At 41.8% G+C, this 23,055-nt stretch overlaps 2 protein-coding genes across 14 annotated transcripts in view; one reads left to right on the forward strand and one right to left on the reverse strand.

Annotated features, from left to right (window-relative positions):
- LOC110532344 (plasma membrane calcium-transporting ATPase 3) overlaps window positions 1–3,577 on the forward strand; it is a 34,679-nt gene extending 31,102 nt beyond the window's left edge. For 8 of the 11 annotated variants that reach the window (XM_021616151.2, XM_021616150.2, XM_021616155.2 and 5 more), the window contains one exon: window positions 1,833–3,577. In XM_021616151.2, coding sequence (XP_021471826.1) covers window positions 1,833–2,270 — 438 coding nt within the window. In that variant the 3' untranslated portion in view covers window positions 2,271–3,577. The remainder of the gene's footprint in view (window positions 1–1,832) is intronic. The other 3 variants (XM_021616159.2, XM_021616161.2, XM_021616160.2) reach the window with 1 other exon arrangement.
- A 327-nt stretch (window positions 3,578–3,904) lies between these two features.
- LOC101268902 (bile acid receptor) lies at window positions 3,905–19,144 on the reverse strand. Of its 3 annotated transcripts, XR_002474821.2 has the most exons (12): window positions 19,024–19,144; window positions 9,878–10,019; window positions 7,796–8,161; window positions 7,432–7,572; window positions 6,605–6,735; window positions 5,935–6,033; window positions 5,721–5,820; window positions 5,371–5,487; window positions 5,104–5,196; window positions 4,871–4,961; window positions 4,608–4,721; window positions 4,159–4,389 (listed from the first exon to the last, which is right to left on the reverse strand). XR_002474821.2 is itself a non-coding variant. In XM_021616162.2 (11 exons), the coding sequence occupies exons 2-11, from the start codon at window positions 9,972–9,974 to the stop codon at window positions 4,187–4,189; spliced, it is 1,461 nt and encodes a 486-aa protein (XP_021471837.1). In that variant the 5' UTR covers window positions 9,975–10,019; window positions 19,024–19,144; the 3' UTR covers window positions 3,905–4,186. The 3 variants fall into 3 exon arrangements, 2 of the variants coding, with proteins under 2 accessions (XP_021471837.1, XP_021471838.1); XM_021616162.2 differs by lacking the exon at window positions 4,871–4,961 and having other exon boundaries at window positions 3,905–4,389; XM_021616163.2 differs by lacking the exon at window positions 4,871–4,961 and having other exon boundaries at window positions 4,159–4,386.
- Between the last annotated feature and the right edge of the window lie 3,911 nt (window positions 19,145–23,055).

The following is a 23,055-nucleotide window of genomic DNA, read 5'->3' on the forward strand; positions in this document are numbered from 1 at the left end:
GAGCTCTACGGACAATTGCTTCGACCTCATGGCTTGGTTTTTGCTCTGACATGCACTGTCAACTCTGGGATCTTATATAGACAGGTGTGTGCCTTTCCAAATCATGTCCAATCAATTGAATTTACCACAAGTGGACTGCAATCAAGTTGTAGAAACATCTCAAGGATGATCAATGGAAACAGGATGCACCTGAGCTCAATTTCAAGTCTCATAGCAAAGGGGTTGAATACTTATGTAAATAACGTATTTCCACTTTGTCATTATGTGGTATTGTGTGTAGATTGATGAGGGAGGGGGGGGGGGGGGGGACGATTTAATCCATTTTACAATAAGGCTGTAAAATTTTTATTTATTTTGAAAAAATCAAGAGGTCTGAATACTTTCCGAAGGCACTGTATAATGTGATGTTGAGGAACAGTTTTTAAAACAATTGTTCTGACATTGAAGGTAATGGTTTGTTGTACAGGCAATTCCAGTGTGGTGACTATTGTGCCTTATGTAATACATCCATTGTCTACGATATTGCCATTTTTGTACTGAGCTGGAGGACTGTATTTATGTCCTTAAATTTGTTTGTACTGTATCTAAAACATCTGAATTTAGATATACCCTAGATAACTTAAAAGTACACGTTCAAGATGTTCAATAGAAATATACAATTCACTTACAATAATACGTTTTTGGAAGTTTAACTAATTATTCACATACACTGTTAAGGAAGGGCTTTTTACAGCCACCCCCAAATTCACAAGAGTAAATTCTAACAACGTTTACAATGATATAACAACATTACTCATCAAGTCTACAGAAGCCTGTGATTACTGTGAATGGTCTGTATTGTGTGTGATGTTCACTTAGCTTAACTGGTAGCTGCAATATGGCTCATTGGACGTTGCATCACCCAAACAATATGTCATCCAACTACACCCATTTTCATTTGCACCAAGACAAGCTCATGCACGACCACCTCGAATGTGTTTCTTTTACAGCATGGCAGTAAATGAGGCTCTCACATGATCAGTCTTGGCATGTCAGTTGTTGTTTGGTTTTTGAACTAATCTGAATCCCATGCTCTGTGTTCTGCTTGTTTCACTTGTCCCGTATGTAAGTTCAGAGTTCAGTACAAAAATGTTTAGATGTTTGAGTGTGTGTGTGTGTGTGTGTGTGTGTGTGTGTGTGTGTGTGTGTGTGTGTGTGTGTGTGTGTGTGTGTGTGTGTTTCAGACAATGTTGTGCATCCATCAATTGATATTTGATTAATTTTAAATATCTTATATTGAACTGACAACACTAACTTTTATTTAAGTCATTATTTCAGTTTTCATTTGTTTTACTTTCCCTCATTTACTTTAAAGTTACAGAGTAATCCAAAGTGGACATGTGCATATTGTACACATACAGTAGGTTTTATCAGATCAGTGAGGCATTTCAAACTCATAGGTAATTTATTGCCTTTAAAAGAGGCTGTACAGAACATTTGCCTCTGGGCAAGTTCTTGAGCAAAAGGTGTCCCTTAAATGGACAAATATAATATCTAGGAATGACCTTATTGGACAGAAAGAGGTACACCTCCCCACGCCCAGGCAAGCCTACTACTGTACGATAACACCTTCTATTTAGAATTTAACTAACATTTAGTAGAAATTTCAGAAGATTTAAAAATTGTATTTTTTCATAACTCTTTCAGGTGAGTTCAGCCAAATAATTCTGCCACTGTGACACTTTTAAATGCTTAAATGCTACATCTCTCTCCAATTGTTTGTCCCATCTATTCCCTTTTCCTTTCTGCATTTCTCCCCATGTTTGACCATTATTATACAAAACTCAACATAGATCCGAGTGGTGAAAGCATTCCATAGCCCACTTTATGATGGCATTGAGAAGCCGGAATCCAAGAACTCCATCCACGACTTCATGGCACACCCGGAATTTCTCATCGGTGACTTGGTCCACAACATCCCCTTGATTGATGAGACAGACATTGAAACCGAAGAATCAGAGCGCTCAGACTGCAACAACATTCGCCTGGCTTTTCGTCAAGCTCCTCCCCCTACCCAGGCCCCTCAGCCTCCCCCTCGCTGCCGCTCCACCTCCCGTCCCGCCCCATGCCGCCAGCAGAGCCTCCCCGTTACACTCAACTGCAACAACAACGCCACTGCTGCTGCTGACGCTGAGAATGGAGATCATCTGAACCCAAAAGATGCAAGACTACCAGCTGCTTCTCTCTGCCGCCCCGCCAGCCCATTGCATAGCTTGGAGACCTGTTTATAACTACAATCTGGGCACATGGTTGACAAGTAGGGAGAGGAAACACCAATGATCTTGATGGACATGGATGTAACCCAACAAAGAGGAAATGAAGAGGAAAACTGGACATGGAAAATAAATGATTACATTGTATAGACCAATGGTTTTATAGATTGTTGCCCAACCTTTCCTCAACAGCCACTGCTTTTAGCCTGCACTCTCCGCTTCAAAACACTCACATATCCTCTCAAAAAGCTCCACAATCTAACGATGCTAACCCCATCAGACTCTGATTGACACTTTTGAAATGTATATCTAGGCACGCAATAGAGGAGTGATTGGTGTAGTAGAGACAAGAATGAACTGGAATTGATTCTTGCCCTTTTGATTGAAAATATGAAGACTCAACCGAAAGTGAAATGGGGTTAATTCCTTCTGCTTTTTAACAATATAATTGTTCAGATTATTACTGTTGTTATTACTACTGCAATTACTACTACAATTATTATATTCCAGTTAATGATGCTTCATTAATTAGCTTTATCTTTCTTGTATGTTTGTATGTATTGTTTGTTTGCTTAACTGCTGTATTTGTCTCCTTGTTTTTCTGTTTTTATATACTCCTTCTGGTCACGTCACCTTTTTTCCTTTTCTGTGTTGACATGTGTTGTGTATGTCTTGAAAAAGAAAATAATAAATATAACTATACAAATCAATTTAAAACATATACAACAACTTCAAAACACAAAATGGTAAGAAAATAGTAGATATGCTATATAAAAAAAAGTCCCCAAAAGCACTACTAATAGTTTTGGTTCTTCTCTTCATGTAGATATGTCTTGAATTAAGTTATTCATTTGGACACTTCCATGAACAAAGGGAACAACTGAACTGAGTATTGAAAATATTAAGTTGTGCGTAGTGATTAAAGTAATTTATTTAAATGATTATTTTATTAATCCATGTGTATTCTCTTTATTTTTGTCTTTTAGTTTGCATAGATTACATAACACAAAATGAAAGTAAATAATTACTTTTTGATGTACTTTAGAATCTGTCAAACAATATTTGACTGTATGATTTATGTGTTTCTACCCAACTATGCTTTACTGCCATCAACAGTGATAACTAGTCACAGCTTTTACAGTGGCACAGTTACATATCAGAACAGAACATTGAATATATCTTTACTTTTATATTTTACTTACATTTCCACATATAATGTTTTAAGAGTGATTTCGTTTTTGAAAGTAGCAAATAGGAATTCTCCCTGCTTTGTGGAGCACTTATTAAAGCAGTCTGAAGAAAATAAATTCAACAACCATGAGAAATAATTCCCTTTATCACAGAGTGGGAGTGATGTGGTTGCAATAGAAGTTGGACGACTGAGGTATCTGTAAGGTGTATTGCCATGTTTTCTGATGTTAGACACAATTGATATCAATAAACTGTTTTGCACTAAACTGCCAAGCTACTACTGTCGACCGACAACATCCTAGGTAAGTGTAAAATCATTCATATTCATATTTTTTGGTAACTATCCCTTTAAACTCCAAGAGAACATGGTATAACAGATCTACCAGAGCGGTGTTATGGCCAGGTGGTTGATTCATTTTCATCCTGGAAACGAGTTGACACAAACACGATGACTGCCAAGGTATGATAAAAGTATTTTTTAATACATCTGTATACTCCATATAACAAAACTCATATTGGTTTAATAATGGTCATTGACTTTAAACTTTACAGTAAAACCAGTCACTCAAAATAATGGTATTTTCATGATAAACCGCATAATCATAAATGGCCAATTGTGTTACTTACATTTTTTGGGTAAAAATTCAGAGAAAACATACAAAATTAAGTCTTTATTTAAACTATTAAACTAAGTCCTTATTTAAACTATTTGTATCCCTGTCTCTCCGTGCTCAGTGTCTGTCTCAGGGCTGCTGTCGGAGCAGGGTGAGATGGTTGTGTTGTAGCGTGCGCAGCTCCGTGAGTCTCCCCAACAGGCGCGCGAAGCGCTGGGCTCCCTGAGGGCCCTGGGCTCCACACCAGGCTCCGCACACCCTGGACAGCAGCTCCAGGATCAGCTCCTGTAAGCTTTCCACACACGTAACCGCCCGCAGCGACGCTTCGTCTGCTAACAGATACAGTAGATGACAGAACGACATATATGAGTTTGTCATCACTATCTGGGCAAGCTAGAGGAGATATTCAGACACTCTTGGAGGAAAATGATAAGTCAATAAAAAGTGTGTCTTTTCATAAAATCGTACTGTGTTATATGTATTAAAAAGGTATTAATAAATACATTTAGCTTTTCATACAGTCATGTGTCAGGAATAGAGAGCCAATCACCTGAGCATAGCAGTACTGTGGCAGTGAGCAGGGCATATTCAGCCTCGGTCACCCCCAATGCTGCCATGCTGTGGAAGAAGTTGATCACCGGCCCGAGCAGGTCCTCATTGATTCCTGCACACAGACACACAAGCTAAGACACACTATTGAAGCATAGAGTAAAAACACATCATTTCCTTTTTTGCCCCACTGCAACACTTCATTCTAACTTCTTTGAAGGTTTTAGTTCACTATTTTGAAGTTTTAGCATATTTTCGACTTACGTGTTTTGGTTTCATCCAAACAGTTTTTAATAAGTTGTTTAGCTGGTTATTTAGCAATGTCCAGATTCTCCGGGATAGCATATTATTTTGCCTGTAGTGGAAAATAAGCTAAAACATCAAAACAATGACCTTATCCGTTGAACCTCTCTTCAAATAGTATTGCAAATAAAGCTCGTAAGATGGGATACTATGGTGGTGGATATACTGTATCTAATAAGGACAGTGTGCCTTACCTGAGTTTACAGGGCCAGTCCCACTATGAATGTTTTCCTTGGACTCCAAGGTTTTCAGACAATGATGAGTTGAGATGTTGAAAGGCTGTAGTGCTTGTAAAATAAGGGGGGGGGGGGGGGGGGGGGGGGGAGATGATTAGCTCTATGTCATAATCGTCTCGGTTCCATTTTCATCCCTATCATCTACCTCTTCGGTATGCTGAAATGGAGCCAGGCCAAATGACTCTGACACCCACAATCCTCATGGTGGTGTAGTGGTGTCAGTACCTGGACTACAGGCTGCCGGGTTTTGGGTGAACTGCTGCGCTGAGAGTAGAAACATGACTTCCACAGAGGAACTAGAGAGGAGGGTGCTCTGGTCCGAGCAGTTCAGGAGCTCAAAGCCTACACGGACACCAGACACTAGATTAGTTAATACTGCAGGAGGTCATCCAGAAGCAGAAGGGGCCACAGAGAGAGAAATACTTTTTTTAAATCTGAAAACATATGGTAGCTGAAAGCAAAATGATGTATGCTTACCAGGTATTTGCTTTCCATTTGACCTGTTTCGTTCTTTCATATCAGTGCAGAAACAAGAAAGGAGAGGAAGCTGATGTACGAGATGAGGCCCAACTCACCAGGTACACTCTTGGCAAACTGCAGCAGCCTCTGAGAGGGAGGGGAGGCCACGTCCATTAGTCTGTCTCCACCATCCTCTGTACAAGTCCACTCAAATACCTGCAGAAAAAACTGCCTGAATAAGCTCTCAATGAGATGGGAAGGAAAATGGCAACACATCTTTCAAATCTCAATCCACGGACAACAAAATTACTATTCTAATCAGCAACCCACCCTACAGTGTACAGTGTACTGCGCCCTGTACTGCCGAAGAGCCTCCACTATCCTGTCCAGCACATGATTCTGTTCTCTTGACAGATTTGCAGACACCACCTGTCAAGGAAGGAAATGCATCACCAACAGATCAGTTGATTGCTGAGTGAAATTATCATTCTGAAACAGACTTGGAGTATAAGCAGGGTTCGTACTACAGGACTGAGAGTAGAAACATGACTTCCACACAGGGGGGGGGGGGGGGGGGGGAGATGATTAGCTATAAGAAATCATTCACAAGTGTTTCAGGCTACTGATGGAGCATTCCAAAGACATTTGCATTGGCCTATGAAATTATCTGATTGGTCCAAGAACTTAAACTGGAAGTCCAAGAAAGTCATATGGGAGAGGGCCACTTATGAACCAAAACAAGGTAACTTGGGGTCTGAGGAAGAGACCCGGGTATTCCAGTGGTGCAATCCATTCTACAAGATGATCATCCAAAGGTCTGTAACTATTTAGACACTTGGATATTTGCTTTGGACAAATAATCTGATATTGGGGTATCTTTCAAAAACAACAAGCTACAATGTCTTCCCCATTCATAATATTCAAGAAAGTTAACCAAAACACTTAAGGTTAGAAAACTAGATGAGAAAGTTTGAATGGAGGAGAGAAGAAAGGGATGTACATGTCCTAGCAGCCTGTTGGTGGAGCTGACGCTCCTGCTCTCCATGTTCTCCTCCTCCTCAGGCCCTCCACCTCTGTGCTTGGCTCCCTTCCTCAGCCTCTTGGACTGGCACTGCACCTCCGTCAGCAGACCTGGCAACACAGCTGCCTCTGTCAGACTCACATAGGCAATTATCTTTTATTTATTTGTCCTTTATTTAACTGGGGGAGATGTATTGAGATATAGAACATTTTTGCAAGGGATCCATGTCCAAGGTATTTTGGTTGTCTTAGCAATGAAATATGTTTAAGTCTGCCTGACTTTAAATTGGATATATAGTCACTGGTCACGATTATTGATCTTATTGCTATCGGACTTTGTCATTATTCACATCACATTCAGTTCAAAATAGTTCAAATATTCCTACTGTCACACCTTGATCTGTTTCACCTGTCTTGTGCTTGTCTCCACCCCCCTCCAGGTGTTGCCCATTTTCCCCATTATCCCCTGTGCAATTATGCCTGTGTTTTCGGTTTGCCTGTTGCCAGTTCGTCTTGCCTCGTCAAGCCTACCAGCGTGTTTTCCCATACTCCTGTTTCTCTTTTGACCACTCTGCCTGCCCTGACCCTGCCTGCCCTGACCCTGCCTGCCCTGACCCTGCCTGCCCTGACCGCCGCTCTGTACCTTACTGACTCTGCCCTGGATTACCGACCTCTGCCTGCACTTGACCTGTCGTCCGCCTGCCCCCTGTTTTGTTAATAAACATCTGTGATTCAAACAGTTTGCATCTGGGTCTTATCCTGAGTTCTGATACCTACAGGCATTTTGTTATAGTATGTTCCACTCACATTCGTCTAGCATGCCCACAGCACGACATTTACGCAGGCGGCAGTCCTGGCACTTCCTCCGCATGTACATGTCCATCTCACAGCCTCCGCCACTTTTACACCGGTAAACTGCTTTCTTTGTCACACTCCTTCGGAAAAAACCTGAAGCACAGGAGTACAGTAATGACAGATTATGACATGGGTTTGAGTAGCAACCACCTCTAGTTGGGGTCCAGATAATGTTAATCCAGATAAAGTTCCCCATTCAAATTATAAACACATATTCAGACAGAATCAGAAGTAGCAGGCTCTGTGACATTTCAGATTTCAGATTGACCCTCCCAAATATTGTTGTAAACTTTGATTAAAACACTGCCTCCCCTACCTTTGCAGCCTTCACAGGTGAGGGCATTGTAATGGTAGCCAGAGGCTTTGTCTCCACACACCACACAAAGCTCATCTAGGCCCCTCACCCGCCCTCCAGGGCCCAGCCTGGTCCTCTTGACCAGGGGCAGACCTCCACCACCCACCTTCCCCAGGCCTCCACACTGGGGCTCTGGGCTGGGCTCGCAGGGAGCCTCCAGGCAGTGGGGGCTGTAGGGGTGGGTGTAGGGTGGGTGGCACGGTTGGGAGGACGGTGGTTCGTAGACAGAGAATTGCAGGTTGACGGGGCTGTACTGCTGTTGGCTGAAGGCTAGGCCCTGTAGGTCTGGCTCCTGGAAAGAGTAGCCCAAAGGGTCCCCTAGCACATCTGTGTGATGGGATAACAACACAAAATTAATGAAGTGTTTTTGTCCTGGTCACTCCGGTTAAGTTTACGTGCACCACAGGAGTGGATTTGGGAACGTCTAGTGGCTAACCTAGAGGGTCCATAAATTCATTTTTCTACCAGAGCCATTATTACTGTCAAACTTGTTTTTAAGTCAAAGTGCATCACAAGAATGTGTTCCTTGTCCACAATCTTACGTGTCTTTTATTTGTCCTGTGGGGCGTAATAAAAAAACATCAGAGCAAGACCTTGTGAACCAGTTTGGACTGTGGAAACAGGATGCAGCTGAGAGGTTACAGTGTTGTTTATGAATTTGATATTTTTTATAGAGTTTTATTCAGTGTTTTATGGCCGTGTAGATTGGTGTTTGACTGAATGTTTTGTGAGCGTATCGGGGTGGCCGGTGGAGCTGTGAACATTTTGTAACTTCAAGCCCCACTTCCACAGAGGGAACATGTGTTGCCCCTGGCAGCTCTTCTGAAGCACATCTGCATTATAAGGAGAAGAGCTGGTCACAGATCAGCCCTAAATCAGTCACTCTGATCAGGAAGATCCTCTTCCATAACCTGAGTCTCTTGGCGTTTTATTAGTTCAGAAAATAACTGAAATAGTGAGAGGTTTCTTCTTTTAAACACAACAAATTAAATGATTATGACCAACAATGACTAGAAGTTCCATTCTTTCTCAAAATGCATCAATACTAGGGGTTGTACACATCACATTGTACTCAGGCGCACTTCGAGTGTCTTCTTACCATATAAGCATGGACATTTGTCCACAACTCTGATGCCCTGACATGGACTGAATACCACAGTGACTTCTAGAGTCCAACCTCTGACCCCTAATTTCTGAATTCCAAAACTCACCCCATCCTCAACCACAACCACAACCTTCCTCACCCCTCTTCTAGAACCTTGACTCTCTAGTCTTCCTCCCATCCGTCCATTCCTCTCTCTCTCTCTCTCTCTCTCTCTCTCTCTCTCTCTCCCCACTTTCCTAACTCATTCCGTCTCTCCTCTGTGTCTCCCAGATGTTTCCTGTCCTGGTGAGAATGGAGGCCAATACTGAGCTTGTGCTTGTGTGACAACGCTGTGGTGAGCTCTGTTTGTAAACCGTTTCAGCACTGTGTAAACACCCGGGCCTCCCTCCTTCCCACGCACACTAACACTACCCCCCATCATGCAGCTTGTCATATCCATCCATCCAGCTAGGAGAGGAGAAGACAACAATGTGAAGAAAGAAGCCCCATAGTTCGGATTAGGCCATAACTCTCCACTGCAACCATTATAAATAGCCCCTCTTTCCAATGACATTTTTTTGTTGGCTAACATCCTGTGTATTGGAAAAAATACAAATAAAGACAGTTATTTTCTAAATGTATAAGGTTAGATCCACATTATGTATCCCTACAAGTCTCCCTTTCTAATCTGCAGGCCATATGGCACTAAACATTTGAACAAAAAAGCAACACACAAATTAAAGCAGAACATAGCAAGCATAAACATGTGGAACATAAATGTCTAATCATGACATTTTGATTCAATTAGGTCATCACCATACAATTGCAGGGTATGTATCAAGATAAATTGTGTTTGGATCAACATACCATAGTATTGCAGACAATTTATAACCCCTACAAAATCTGACTAGATTATTTTAATATAATTGCAGACAGCCCAGATCAAAAGAGTCGCTCACCGTAGTACTGCAGAGGCTCGGAGATGCCGTATCCATCAAAGGCAGAGAGGTAACCACCGGCAGACATGGTCATCTCCGACTCACTCCACTCTCTCATCTGGACAGCTGATCCACAGTCAGTCCTTAGGAACACCCGCTTAATCTATTGACACACACACACAGGGAACCACACATCTGAGGAATCTGCAACTCTCCAAACATTATTTTATATCCACGCTGACGACAGGTCTCCTCAGTCTCCTAGCTGTGATATCATTGCCTATTTTAAGCTACCCTCTATGATGCAAAACTAAAGGTTACTGTTGTCCACTGTGGAGGCGTGCAGCTGAAGTCTGTGGCAGTGTGATGGATCTCTGCTCCTCTGAGAGGCATCACGGGGAGACAAGGGACAGCGATGAGAGTGTGAGAAGAAGAGAGAGATGGGACTCATGTCCAAACAGCTGCTCTGGCTGAATGTTCAGAGGGAAGAGAGAGGTCCTGTCAGATGGGGGCCTGTCCCTGGTGGGGAGCTTAGGTTTGGCCTGGGTGGATGGATCCCACCCCACCATGGAGCAACAGGGACCCAATAATCACCCACCTGAGTTTTTGTGTGTCATGGGAGAGGAGATCACAGAGTTGGATCAATGATTTAGCTGTAGCTGGTAACTGCTATTTTGTCTCTTCTCTTATATATTTGTCTCTTCTATATTTTGTATTTCTTCTATTTTCCATAAACATCCTGATAACTTGAATACTCTTCCCCATCTACACTACACAGTATACTATTACTATGCTGTAGTTACTCTCCCTGGGTGGGTAGTGCGGGTGTGCACACGCGGGCTTATACATGTTTGTTTGTAAGAGTGTATGTGTATTAATGTATGTGTGAGCATGTGTGTGTATACACTACCGTTCAAAAGTTTGGAGTCACTTAGAAATGTCCTTGTTTTTGAAAGAAAATCTCATTTTATGTCCATTAAAATAACATCAAATTGATCAGAAATACAGTGCAGACATTGTTAATGTTGTAAATGACTATTGTAGCTGGAAACGGCAGATTTTTTATGGAACATCTACATAGGCGTACAGAGGCCCATTATCAGCAACCATCATTCATGTGTTCCAATGGCACGTTGTGTTAGCTAATCCAAGTTTATCATTTTAAAAGGCTAACTATTCATTAGAAAGTCCTTTTGCAATATGTTAGCACACTGGCCTTCTTTAGACTAGTTGAATATCTGGAGCATCAGCATTTGTGGGTTCGATTACAGGCTCAAAATGGCCAGAAACAAAGAAATCAAAGAAACAAAGAAATCAGTCTATTCTTGTTCTGGGAGATGAAGGCTATTGCATGCAAGAAAATGCCAAGAAACTGAAAATCTCATACAATGCTGTGTACTACTCCTTTCACAGAACAATGCAAACTGGTGCTAACCAGAATAGAAAGAGGAGTGGGAGGCCCCGGTACACAACTGAGCAAGAGGACAAGTACATTAGAGTGTCTAGTTTGACAAACAGATGCCTCACAAGTCCTCAACTGGCAGCTTCATTAAATAGTACCCGCAAAAAACACCAGTCTCAACTTCAACGAGGTAACTCCGGGATGCTGGCCATCTAGGCAAAGTTGCAAAGAAAAAGCCATATCTCAGACTGGCCCATAAAAATAAAAGATTAAGATGGGAAAAAGAACACAGACACTGGACAGAGGAACTCTGCCTAGAAGGCCAGCATCCCGGAGTTGCCTCTTCACTGTTGACATTGAGACTGATGTTTGCGGGTACTATTTAATGAAGCTTTGGAGCCCCCAGGGCATTTATGCTACTGCTTTGTTTGTATTGCAGTTAATATTTGACGCCGGGCAGATTTAGAGTCTGGGGCTTGGATGCCCCTCCAGAGTTGACTGGGTTGAGTTGAGCCCTGATGAGAGAGAGACCCTAGATTTGCCCTTACCTCTCCCTGATTGGGTTTGACATGCAGCTTGATTCTAGAGAACTTATGGTGTCCTTCCCACCCTCACCGCATTCCTCAACTGTCTCATTACACTGACCTGTGCGTGAACCAAGCCGAGCAACAAGCAGCATTTAATTTAATTAGACTTTATCTATCCCACGTGTTGATCATCTGTGCTGAGCAAGCAGTGCAAATGAGAAGGTACACCAAACGTAGGATGCATACAGTATATACACACACGCATAACATGAAGTGATACAAGTAATAATAGTTCGGTGACTAATTAGTTACAGATATAGTATCTTAATTTGATCACTCTGTTCTCGCTGCAAATTTTCCTGCGTTGCAGGACATTCAAATGAGCCTTGTGATTTACATAAATTAATTGAAATCCCGCAGTTCTCTTTCTCTTTCGCTAACTCAAACGCTAAAGCACCAGACAGAATAAATGTCCTACTACTGTAGGTACTACTGAGACATTCAAAAGTACAAAAATGTATCTGAAATGCAGCCCTACATATCAACAATCATTGTTTTACATATACTGAACAAAAAAATGTACGAACATGTAAAGTGTTGGTCCCATATTTCATGAGCTGAAATAAAAAATCCCTGAAATGTTCCATACACACAAAAGCTTATTTCTCTCAAATGTTGTGCACAAATTTGTTTATATACAGTGCCTTGCGAAAGTATTCGGCCCCCTTGAACTTTGCAACCTTTTGCCACATTTCAGGCTTCAAACATAAAGATATAAAACTGTATTTTTTTTGTGAAGAATCAACAACAAGTGGGACAAAATCATGAAGTGGAACGACATTTATTGGATATTTCAAACTTTTTTAACAAATCAAAAACTGAAAAATTGGGCGTGCAAAATTATTCAGCCCCTTTACTTTCAGTGCAGCAAACTCTCTCCAGAAGTTCAGTGAGGATCTCTGAATGATCCAATGTTGACCTAAATGACTAATGATGATAAATACAATCCACCTGTGTGTAATCAAGTCTCCGTATAAATGCACCTGCACTGTGATAGTCTCAGAGGTCCGTTAAAAGCGCAGAGAGCATCATGAAGAACAAGGAACACACCAGGCAGGTCCGAGATACTGTTGTGAAGAAGTTTAAAGCCGGATTTGGATACAAAAAGATTTCCCAAGCTTTAAACATCCCAAGGAGCACTGTGCAAGCGATAATATTGAAATGGAAGGAGTATCAGACCCCTGCAAATCTACCAAGACCTGGCCGTCCCTCTAGTCTAAACTTTCAGCTCATACAAGGAGAAGACTGATCAGAGATGCAGCCAAGAGGCCCATGATCACTCTGGATGAACTGCAGAGATCTACAGCTGAGGTGGGAGACTCTGTCCATAGGACAACAATCAGTTGTATATTGCACAAATCTGGCCTTTATGGAAGAGTGGCAAGAAGAAAGCCATTTCTTAAAGATATCCATAAAAAGTGTTGTTTAAAGTTTGCCACAAGCCACCTGGGAGACACACCAAACATGTGGAAGAAGGTGCTCTGGTCAGATGAAACCAAAATTGAACTTTTTGGCAACAATGCAAAACGTTATGTTTGGCGTAAAAGCAACACAGCTGAACACACCATCCCCACTGTCAAACATGGTGGTGGCAGCATCATGGTTTGGGCCTGCTTTTCTTTAGCAGGGACAGGGAAGATCGTTAAAATTGATGGGAAGATGGATGGAGCCAAATACAGGACCATTCTGGAAGAAAACCTGATGGAGTCTGCAAAAGACCTGAGACTGGGACGGAGATTTGTCTTCCAACAAGACAATGATCCAAAACATAAAGCAAAATCTACAATGGAATGGTTCAAAAATAAACATATCCAGGTGTTAGAATGGCCAAGTCAAAGTCCAGACCTGAATCCAATCGAGAATCTGTGGAAAGAACTGAAAACTGCTGTTCACAAATGCTCTCCATCCAACCTCACTGAGCTCGAGCTGTTTTGCAAGGAGGAACGGGAAAAAATGTCAGTCTCTCAATGTGCAAAACTGATAGAGACATACCCCAAGCGACTTACAGCTGTAATCGCAGCAAAAGGTGGCGCTACAAAGTATTAACTTAAGGGGGCTGAATAATTTTGCACGCCCAATTTTTCAGTTTTTTATTTGTTAAAAAAGTTTGAAATATCCAATAAATGTCGTTCCACTTCATGATTGTGTCCCACTTGTTGTTGATTCTTCACAAAAAAATACAGTTTTATATCTTTATGTTTGAAGCCTGAAATGTGGCAAAAGGTCGCAAAGTTCAAGGGGGCCGAATACTTTCGCAAGGCACTGTATATAGTGAGCATTTCTCCTTTGCCAGGACAGTCCATCCACCTGACTGGTATGGCATATCAAGGATCTGATTAAACAGCATGATCATTACACAGGTGCACCTTGTGCTGGGGACAATACAAAGACCACTCTAAAATGTACAGTTTTGTCACACAACACAATGCCACAGATGTCTCAAGTTTTGAGGAGAGTGGAATTGGTATGTTGACTGCAAGAATGTCCACCAGAGAGGTTGCCAGAGAATTTAATGTTAATTTCACATCCGCAGACCACATGTAACCACGCCAGCCCTGGACCTCCACATCCTGCTTCTTCACCTGCGGGAAAGTCTGAGACCAGCCAGAATAATTTCTGCACAAACCGTCAAACCGCCATCTCAGGGAAGCTCATCTGCATACTCTACGTCCTCACCAGGGTTTGACCTGACTGCAGTTCGGCCTCGTAACCGACTTCAGCCGGCAAATGCTTACCTTTGATGGCCACTGGCACGCAGGAGAAGTGTGCTTTTCACGGATGAATCCCGGTCAAAACTGTACCAGGCAGATGGCGTAGTGTGGGCGAGTGGTTAGCTGATGTCAACGTTGTGAACAGAGTGCCCCATGGTGGCAGTGGGGTTATGGTATGGGCAGGCATAAGCTACAGACAACGAACACAATTGCAATTTATCTATGGCAATTTGAATACACACAGATACCGTGACGAGATCCTGAGGCCCATTGTCATGCCATTCATCTGCCGCCATCAACTCATGTTTCAGCAAGATAATGCCCCATGTCGCAAGCATCTGTACACAATCCCTGGAAGCTGATATCTGCTGCATATTCAGCAGATATTGTCACCCACTGAGCATGTTTGGGATGCTTTGGATCGCCTTGTACGACAGCGTGTTCCAGTTTACCCAAATATCCAGCAAGGAGATGTGTCACGCTGCATGAGGGAAATGATGGCCACACCAGATACTGACTGGTTTTCTAATCCACACCCCTACTTGTTTTGTAAGGTACAGTTGAAGTCTGAAGTTTACATACACTTATGTTGGAGTCATTAAAACTATTTTCTCAACCACTCCACAAATTTCTTGTTAACAAACTATAGTTTTGGCAAGTCAGTTAGGACATCTACTTTATGCATGAGACAAGTCGTTTTTCCAACAATTGTTTACAGACAGATTATTTCAATTATAATTTCCTGTATCACAGTTCCAGTGGGTCAGAAGTTTACATACACTAAGTTGACAGTGCCTTTAAACAGCTTGGAAAATTCCAGAAAATTATGACATGGCTTTGGAAGCTTCTGATAGGCTAATTGACAAGTCAATTGGAAGTGTACCTGTGGATGTATTTCAAGGCCTACCTTCAAACTCAGTGCCTCTTTGCTTGACATCATGGGAAAATCAAAAGAAATCAGCCAAGACTTCAGAAAAAAAACTGTAGACCTCCACAAGTCTGGTTCATCCTTGGGAGCAATTTCCAAACGCCTGAAGGTACCACGTTCATCTGTACAAACAATAGTACGCAAGTATAAACACCATGGGACCACGCAGCCACATACCGCTAAGGAAGGAGACGCGTTCTGTCTCCAAGAGATGAACGTACTTTGGTGCGAAAAGTGCAAATCAATCCCAGAACAACAGCAAAGGACCATGTGAAGATGCTGGAGGATACCGGTACAAAAGTATTTTTATCCACAGTAAAACGAGTCCTATGTCGACATAACCTGAAAGGCATAAAAAAGCCAGACTATGGTTTGCAACTGCACATGGGGACAAAGATCGTACTTTTTGGAGAAGTGTCCTCTGGTCTGACGAAACAAAAATTGAACTGTTTGGCCATAATGACCATCGTTATGTTTGAAGGAAAAAGGGGGAGGCTTGCAAGCCAAAGAACATCATCCCAACCATGAAGCACAGGGGTGGCAGCATCATGTTGTGGGGGTGCTTTGCTGCAGGAGGGACTGGTGCACTTCACAAAATAGATGGCATCATGAGGCAGGAAAATTGTGTGGATATATTGAAGCAACATCTCAAGACATCAGTCAGGAAGTTAAAGCTTGGTCGCACATGGGTCTTCCAAATGGACAATGACCCCAAGCATACTTCCAAAGTTGTGGCAAAATGGCTTAAGGACAACAAAGGTTGTGGAAGGCTACCTGAAATGTTTGACCCAAGTTCAACAATTTAAAGGCAATGCTACCAAATACTAATTGAGTGTATGTAAACTTCTGACCCACTGGGAATGTGATATAAAATAAATAAATAAATAAATCATTCTCTCTACTATTATTCTGATATTTCACATTCTTAAAAAAAGTGGTGATCCTAACTGACCTAAGACAGGGAATTTTTACTAGGATTAAATGTCAGGAATTGTGAAAAACTGAGTTTAAATATATTTGGCTAAGGTCTATGTAAACTTCCGACTTCAACTGTATCTATAACCAACATATGCATACCTGTATTCCCAGTAAATCCATAGATTAGGGCCTAATTTATTTATTTAAATTGACTATTTTCCTTATATGAACTGTAACTCAGTAAAAATATTTTAAATTGTTGTAAGTTGCGTTTATATTTTTGTTCAGTGTAGCGTAATAACATAAGATTGATATTAGTCTCCACTATGAAGTACAAGAGTATCCTGGACTATAGTTTACTGTAGCCTATCAAAAATAATTTTGTTTTTAGAAATTATCACTTTTTATCATCAAACCCTGCTGCTCTTCCTGCTGCAGGACTATTTTACTCCTGCGACAAAACAGGTCAAATTAAGATCCGACACCTGTATGTTTCACTCATGCTCAGGCATGCAGTCCTCTGTTCTTCACTAATGGTTTCCAGTGTTCTGTAACTGTGCCAAACTCATAATTCCCAATGAACTGAACCTTCAATGAGGGCTGTCTGGAAAGAGGTGGCAACTGGGAAGTGGTCTAAATCATTTTGGATTTTGATGAACATGCCACACTGTGTTGTGCATCAAACATGACACTGGAGGAATTTAAATCCTTGGTGGGAAACTACAGGTCTCCCGTAAAGTGAAAGATATTGAGAGGACGAGGTGAACGAGCAATCAACAGAGGAGGAGGCTCTAAACAGGTCCATACTGTAGAGTTTGGAGAAATGGGTGCAAACCTGACTATTGGTGGATTCTGGATGATTCAAAAACATTTATGTATAAAAGCTTTGATGATGCGCAGAAAAACAGACCGTCTCTGTTACAGTAACTCGCAATTTCTCTCCATAGCTCCCAATAAAGCAACATCACATTAACATTGTGTCAACTTTGGATCCATCTAATATCACTTCATCTGATACCTAGGAACAACTGACTAAGGTCCCCAATGTAGAGAAATCCCAAATACACTATGTCATTATTACATTTATCTGATCCCTCTTGGTCATTGTAAAAGTAAATTAACAAATCCCAGGAAAGACTTCTGTTGTTATGTTCCTCTGTCATTTGTATTGTTACATTAGTCATGTCCTCACATATCCGGCAAAACAAGCCCTTGATATCCCTCACACTGCAGGATAACGGATGGAACGACTGCATGCACATTCATTCCTTTTTCCCATCATATTTAGTGATGGGGACAATTTATTGGAGTGTATACATGTGGACATGGATCTCCTAGTCTGGCCTAGTTGTCACTTTGTTGGACAAGGGCCTGAGCATGTTGCACATCCCCAAGGGAAGCTTTTTGGAGGAGGATGCAGAGGTGAAGGAGGAGAAGAAGGAGGGTAGGGTAAGGGTGGGCTTAAAATATTTACCCTTGATTCACAAAAAATGTGGACTGAAGGCAGTAAGCACACAATTAATCTATTTCTCTTTCTTTCATTCAGCAAGTCCCCCTGCTTCTCTATTTATCGCTGCACACTGTTTGCTGGTAGCCTGATTCAGATAGCACAATGTTTACTGTGTTTACAGGAAACTTACGTTAGATTAGAGTGGCCTTGCAGGGAGGGCCAGTAGATGGATTTGTGGGTAAAGTCCATTGCTACATTTGAGGGGTCAGTGTGTGTGTGTGTGTGTGTGTGTGTGTGTGTGTGTGTGTGTGTGTGTGTGTGTGTGTGTGTGTGTGTGTGTGTGTGTGTGTGTGTGTGTGTGTGTGTGTGTGCGTGCGTGCGTGTGTGCGCGTGCGTGTGTGTGCGTGTGTGTATTACTAACATAATTCAAATCTTTGATTACAGTTTACCTAAATGTAGGGCACTGTTGTCGCTTTAGAAAACTTGAGCTAACACAACTACAGGTTTCAGAAAATGCTTCTCTCTCAAATGGATTCCACAGAATCAAGATTTTGGTTTTCCCCCCTACATACTGTAGATGCAAGCTTAACTACTATATTTTCTTATCCATTACTTGTTTGTAACAGCAGGTCTTAAAACCCTTGATAAATGTGTTAGGCTACTGTTGTCAGGACGGAAAGGACACAGAATCATGTTAAAACACTGGCTTGACACGGTGGCAAACACGGTGGCAAAGATATATATAGTCCAAGTGTAACCACCAAACCTCTCTAACCTGTCCAATGTCAGTTAAGAATGCATGCATTCTTGCATGCATCACTAATGTGTAAAAATAAGCATAAAACTACATTTTAAAAACAGTAGACTTAGTTGATTACCCTTCCAAAGCACACTGTTAAAACTTCTAAATCTCTCTGTAAGGCAGTAAGATGCATTATGGCTCCTTAGCACTTCATCTATCAGGTAGCAAGTTTCTCAAGAGAAGTAGGACACTGCTGAGCTTCTTCACATTAACAAGAGGACGCATTCTAGTGGCTTTGGGGACAATAATGGTCAAACTAAGATTTCCAAATACACAGTCCATAGCAGAGTTTGAATAAAGGTTCATATTAAAATAAGGCTATTACTCTTCATCCAGTAAAATGTATTAAAAATAGTGATATGAACTCACCAGCGGTGGTCTTCTTTCTCGTGTGTTGACTCTTCTGATAGCCTCTTGATTTGTCCTCCCCTTACATTTGTAATGTTGACTGCAGTCCAGCCTCTGACACCCTACACTTGCCAAACATGTACACACACACACACACACACACACACACACACACACGCTACACACACTTGCGCATACACACACTCACAAGTACAAAGAAGAGGTTTCCCTCTCAAACAAAAGACAGGACACAATATCAGAACCATGGTATGAGGTAGATTAGGGTATTAAATACCATGGATTTCTTTCAAGAAGAGGGGTTCTCAGAGTAGATTAGGGTATTAAATACCATGGATTTCTTTCAAGAAGAGGGGTTCTCAGAGTAGATTAGGGTATTAAATACCATGGATTTCTTTCAAGAAGAGGGGTTCTCAGAGTAGATTAGGGTATTAAATACCATGGATTTCTTTCAAGAAGAGGGGTTCTCAGAGTAGATTAGGGTATTAAATACCATGGATTTCTTTCAAGAAGAGGGGTTCTCAGAGTAGATTAGGGTATTAAATACCATGGATTTCTTTCAAGAAGAGGGGTTCTCAGAGTAGATTAGGGTATTAAATACCATGGATTTCTTTCAAGAAGAGGGGTTCTCAGAGTAGATTAGGGTATTAAATACCATGGATTTCTTTCAAGAAGAGGGGTTCTCAGAGTAGATTAGCATAAATACAGTAAGTAGGATGTCTGTATAGTGTACAAGGTTATTGACTGTGAAATGTAATGCAAGTGATTCTTTCCCCAAACATGATCAGTCATTTATTTAAATGAATAATGCCTGCAAAGAAATAAACGCACCTATTACTATGCAGTGATACATAGGCCACGGTGGGCAAAAGAATATTGCTCAAGTCAAATCATCACACTGACAAATCTTTCCTGAGAGTGTGCACACCTTGCTTTGGCCTACGTCATGAGGCGATGTCTGAAGTTGTAATTGATACCTCCCTCAATGAATTGCATTGTGTGAAACTAGAGAGCATAGAGGGATGTATATGAAGTATGTGGAGCACCATAATGAAGAACGGAGGGGAAAGTGGATGTGATGGTGTGGGCCCTGGCCCTGCAGTGAGAGAGAGCAGGCTCATTAAGACATTCCCAGCATTGTGTGTTTATAAACAGCTTCTTGTTCATCCCGGTGATGGATGATGGCCTGCTATCGCTGGCTCTTCCTGCTGCCCTCCGTAAGAAGCCCTGGGACTGCCTAGGAACACAACCTCAGTTTCACAACCGACGACGACTACACACACACACATACTCCTACTCCCTCAATGTCACTGTACGATATCAGCCCCCCACACAGTTCATCTTCTCAATGAACCCATCGTGATAATTTTGTTCTGACCTTTCCTTCCTCTCTGGGTGGGCCCTCAATGTCACTTATATGTGTGTGTATGTGTGTGAGAGGGAAAATGTGTGTGTGTGTGTGTGTGTGTTTGTGTGTGTGTGTGCGTGCGTGCGTGCGTGCGTGCGTGCGAGCGAGTGAGTGAGTGAATGGAGGGTTTCCCGGGGTCAGAATTCCATCGCTCGTTTTCTTCGCTAACATGACAGTATAAGAATAACTCCACTAATGAAGAGAAACAACATAGCTGTGTATTCCAGGAACATTAGCTCCAGTGACAGGTCTACCAGGCTCCCCCAGGGTCTACCAGAGTGTAGAGTGGAAAGGTCAGAGGTCAGGAAGAGGGCTTGATCTGCACGTGACATGATTAATTAAGGTTGAGTGTACATGGGATAAAGTCAAGGTTACAGTTGGATAAATATGGTGAAATATATAATACCAGAGCCATATACAGTGGGGCAAAAAAGTAGTTAGTCAGCCACCAATTGTGCAAGTTCTCCTACTTAAAAAGATGAGAGAGGTCTGTAATTTTCATCATAGGTACACTGCAACTATGACAGACAAAATGAGAAAAAAAATCCAGAAAATCACATTGTAGGATTTTTTAGGAATTTATTTGCAAATTATGATGGAAAATAAGCATTTGGTCACCTACAAACAAACAAGATTTCTGGCTCTCACAGACCTGTAACTTCTTCTTTAAGAGGCTCCTCTGTCCTCCACTCGTTACCTGTATTAATGGCACCTGTTTGAACTTGTTATCAGTATAAAAGACACCTGTCCACAACCTCAAACAGTCAAACTCCAAACTCCACTATGGCCAAGACCAAAGAGCTGTCAAAGGACACCAGAAACAAAATTGTAGACCTGCACCAGGCTGGGAAGACTGAATCAGCAATAGGTAAGCAGCTTGGTTTGAAGAAATAAACTGTGGGAGCAATTATTAGGAAATGGAAGACATACAAGACCACTGATAATCTCCCTCGATCTGGGGCTCCACACAAGATCTCACCCCGTGGGGTCAAAATGATCACAAGAACGGTGAGCAAAAATCCCAGAACCACACAGGGGGACCTAGTGAATGACCTGCAGAGAGCTGGGACCAAAGTAACAAAGCCTACCATCAGTAACACACTATGCCGCCAGGGACTCAAATCCTGCAGTGCCAGACGTGTCCCCCTGCTTAAGCCAGTACATGTCCAGGCCCGTCTGAAGTTTGCTAGAGAGCATTTGGATGATCCAGAAGAAGATTGGGAGAATGTCAGATGGTCAGATGAAACCAAAATATAACTTTTTGGTAAAAACTCAACTCGTCGTGTTTGGAAGACAAAGAATGCTGAGTTGCATCCAAAGAACACCATACTTACTGTGAAGCATGGGGGTGGAAACGTCATGCTTTGGGGCTGTTTTTCTGCAAAGGGACCAGGACGACTGATCCGTGTAAAGGAAAGAATGAATGGGGCCATGTGTCGTGAGATTTTGAGTGAAAACCTCCTTCCATCAGCAAGGGCATTGAAGATGAAACGTGGCTGGGTCTTTCAGCATGACAATGATCCCAAACACATCGCCCGGGCAACGAAGGAGTGGCTTCGTAAGAAGCATTTCAAGGTCCTGGAGTGGCCTTGCCAGTCTCCAGATCTCAACCCCATAGAAAATCTTTGGAGGGCGTTGAAAGTCCGTGTTGCCCAGCAACAGCCCCAAAACATTACTGCTCTAGAGGAGATCTGCATGGAGGAATGGGCCAAAATAGCAGCAACAGTGTGTGAAAACCTTGTGAAGACTTACAGAAAACGTTTGAACTCTGTCATTGCCAACAAAGGGTATATAACAAAGTATTGAGATAAACTTTTGTCATTGACCAAATTCTTATTTTCCACCATAATTTGCAGATAAATTCATAAAAAATCCTACAATGTGATTTTCTGGATTTTTTCTCTCTCATTTTGTCTGTCATAGTTGAAGTGTACCTATGATGAAAATTACAGGCCTCTCTCATCTTTTTAAGTGGGAGAACTTGCACAATTGGTGGCTGACTAAATACTTTTTTGCCCCACTGTATAGAGAGAGAGAGTTCGGCCATGTTGGTTCATTTATTCTCTAAATGTTGGTGATGTAACAATACGAGACTGTCTCTGACAGTTCCCTCTGAAATGACCCGCTGTAAACAAGCAAAACAGAGCAGCGAATTTAACAGACATTTTTATTGATTAGCATTTTGGATAATGTGTATCCAAGTCTCTACTTTGTTGTGGTGTCAACAATTTGCATATAGTGTCTTGCGAAAGTATTCACCCCCTTGGCATTTTTCCTATTTTGTTGCCTTATTCCTGGAATTAAAATGGATTTTGGGGGGGGTTGTATCATTTGATTTACACAACATGCCTACCACTTTGAAGATGCAAAATATTTTTTATTGTGAAACAAAAAAGAAATTAGACATAAAAAACAGAACTTAAGCGTGCATAACCATTCACCCCCCAAAGTCAATACTTTGTAGAGCCACCTTTTACAGCAATTACAGTTGCAAGTCTCTTGGGGTGTGTCTCTATAAGCTTGGCACATCTAGCCACTGTGATTTTTGCCCATTCTTCAAGGCAAAACTGCTCCAGCTCCTTCAAGTTGGAATGGTTCCGCTGGTGTACAGCAATATTTAAGTCATA

This window comes from Oncorhynchus mykiss, chromosome 9, assembly GCF_013265735.2.
Source record: "Oncorhynchus mykiss isolate Arlee chromosome 9, USDA_OmykA_1.1, whole genome shotgun sequence".
Taxonomy (NCBI): Eukaryota; Metazoa; Chordata; class Actinopteri; order Salmoniformes; family Salmonidae; genus Oncorhynchus; species Oncorhynchus mykiss.

Bases quoted from the DNA above. Each gene is read 5' to 3' on its own strand.
- LOC101268902 (XM_021616162.2), bottom strand. From the start codon at position 9,974: ATGAGAGAGTGGAGTGAGTCGGAGATGACCATGTCTGCCGGTGGTTAC. The intron at 6,736-7,431 runs GTGAGTGGAACA...CTGTGTTGCCAG, and splicing joins TGTGGGCATGCTAGACGAAT to GTCTGCTGACGGAGGTGCAG. The intron at 5,821-5,934 runs GTGGGTTGCTGA...TTTTTTCTGCAG, and splicing joins AGTACACTGTACACTGTAGG to GTATTTGAGTGGACTTGTAC.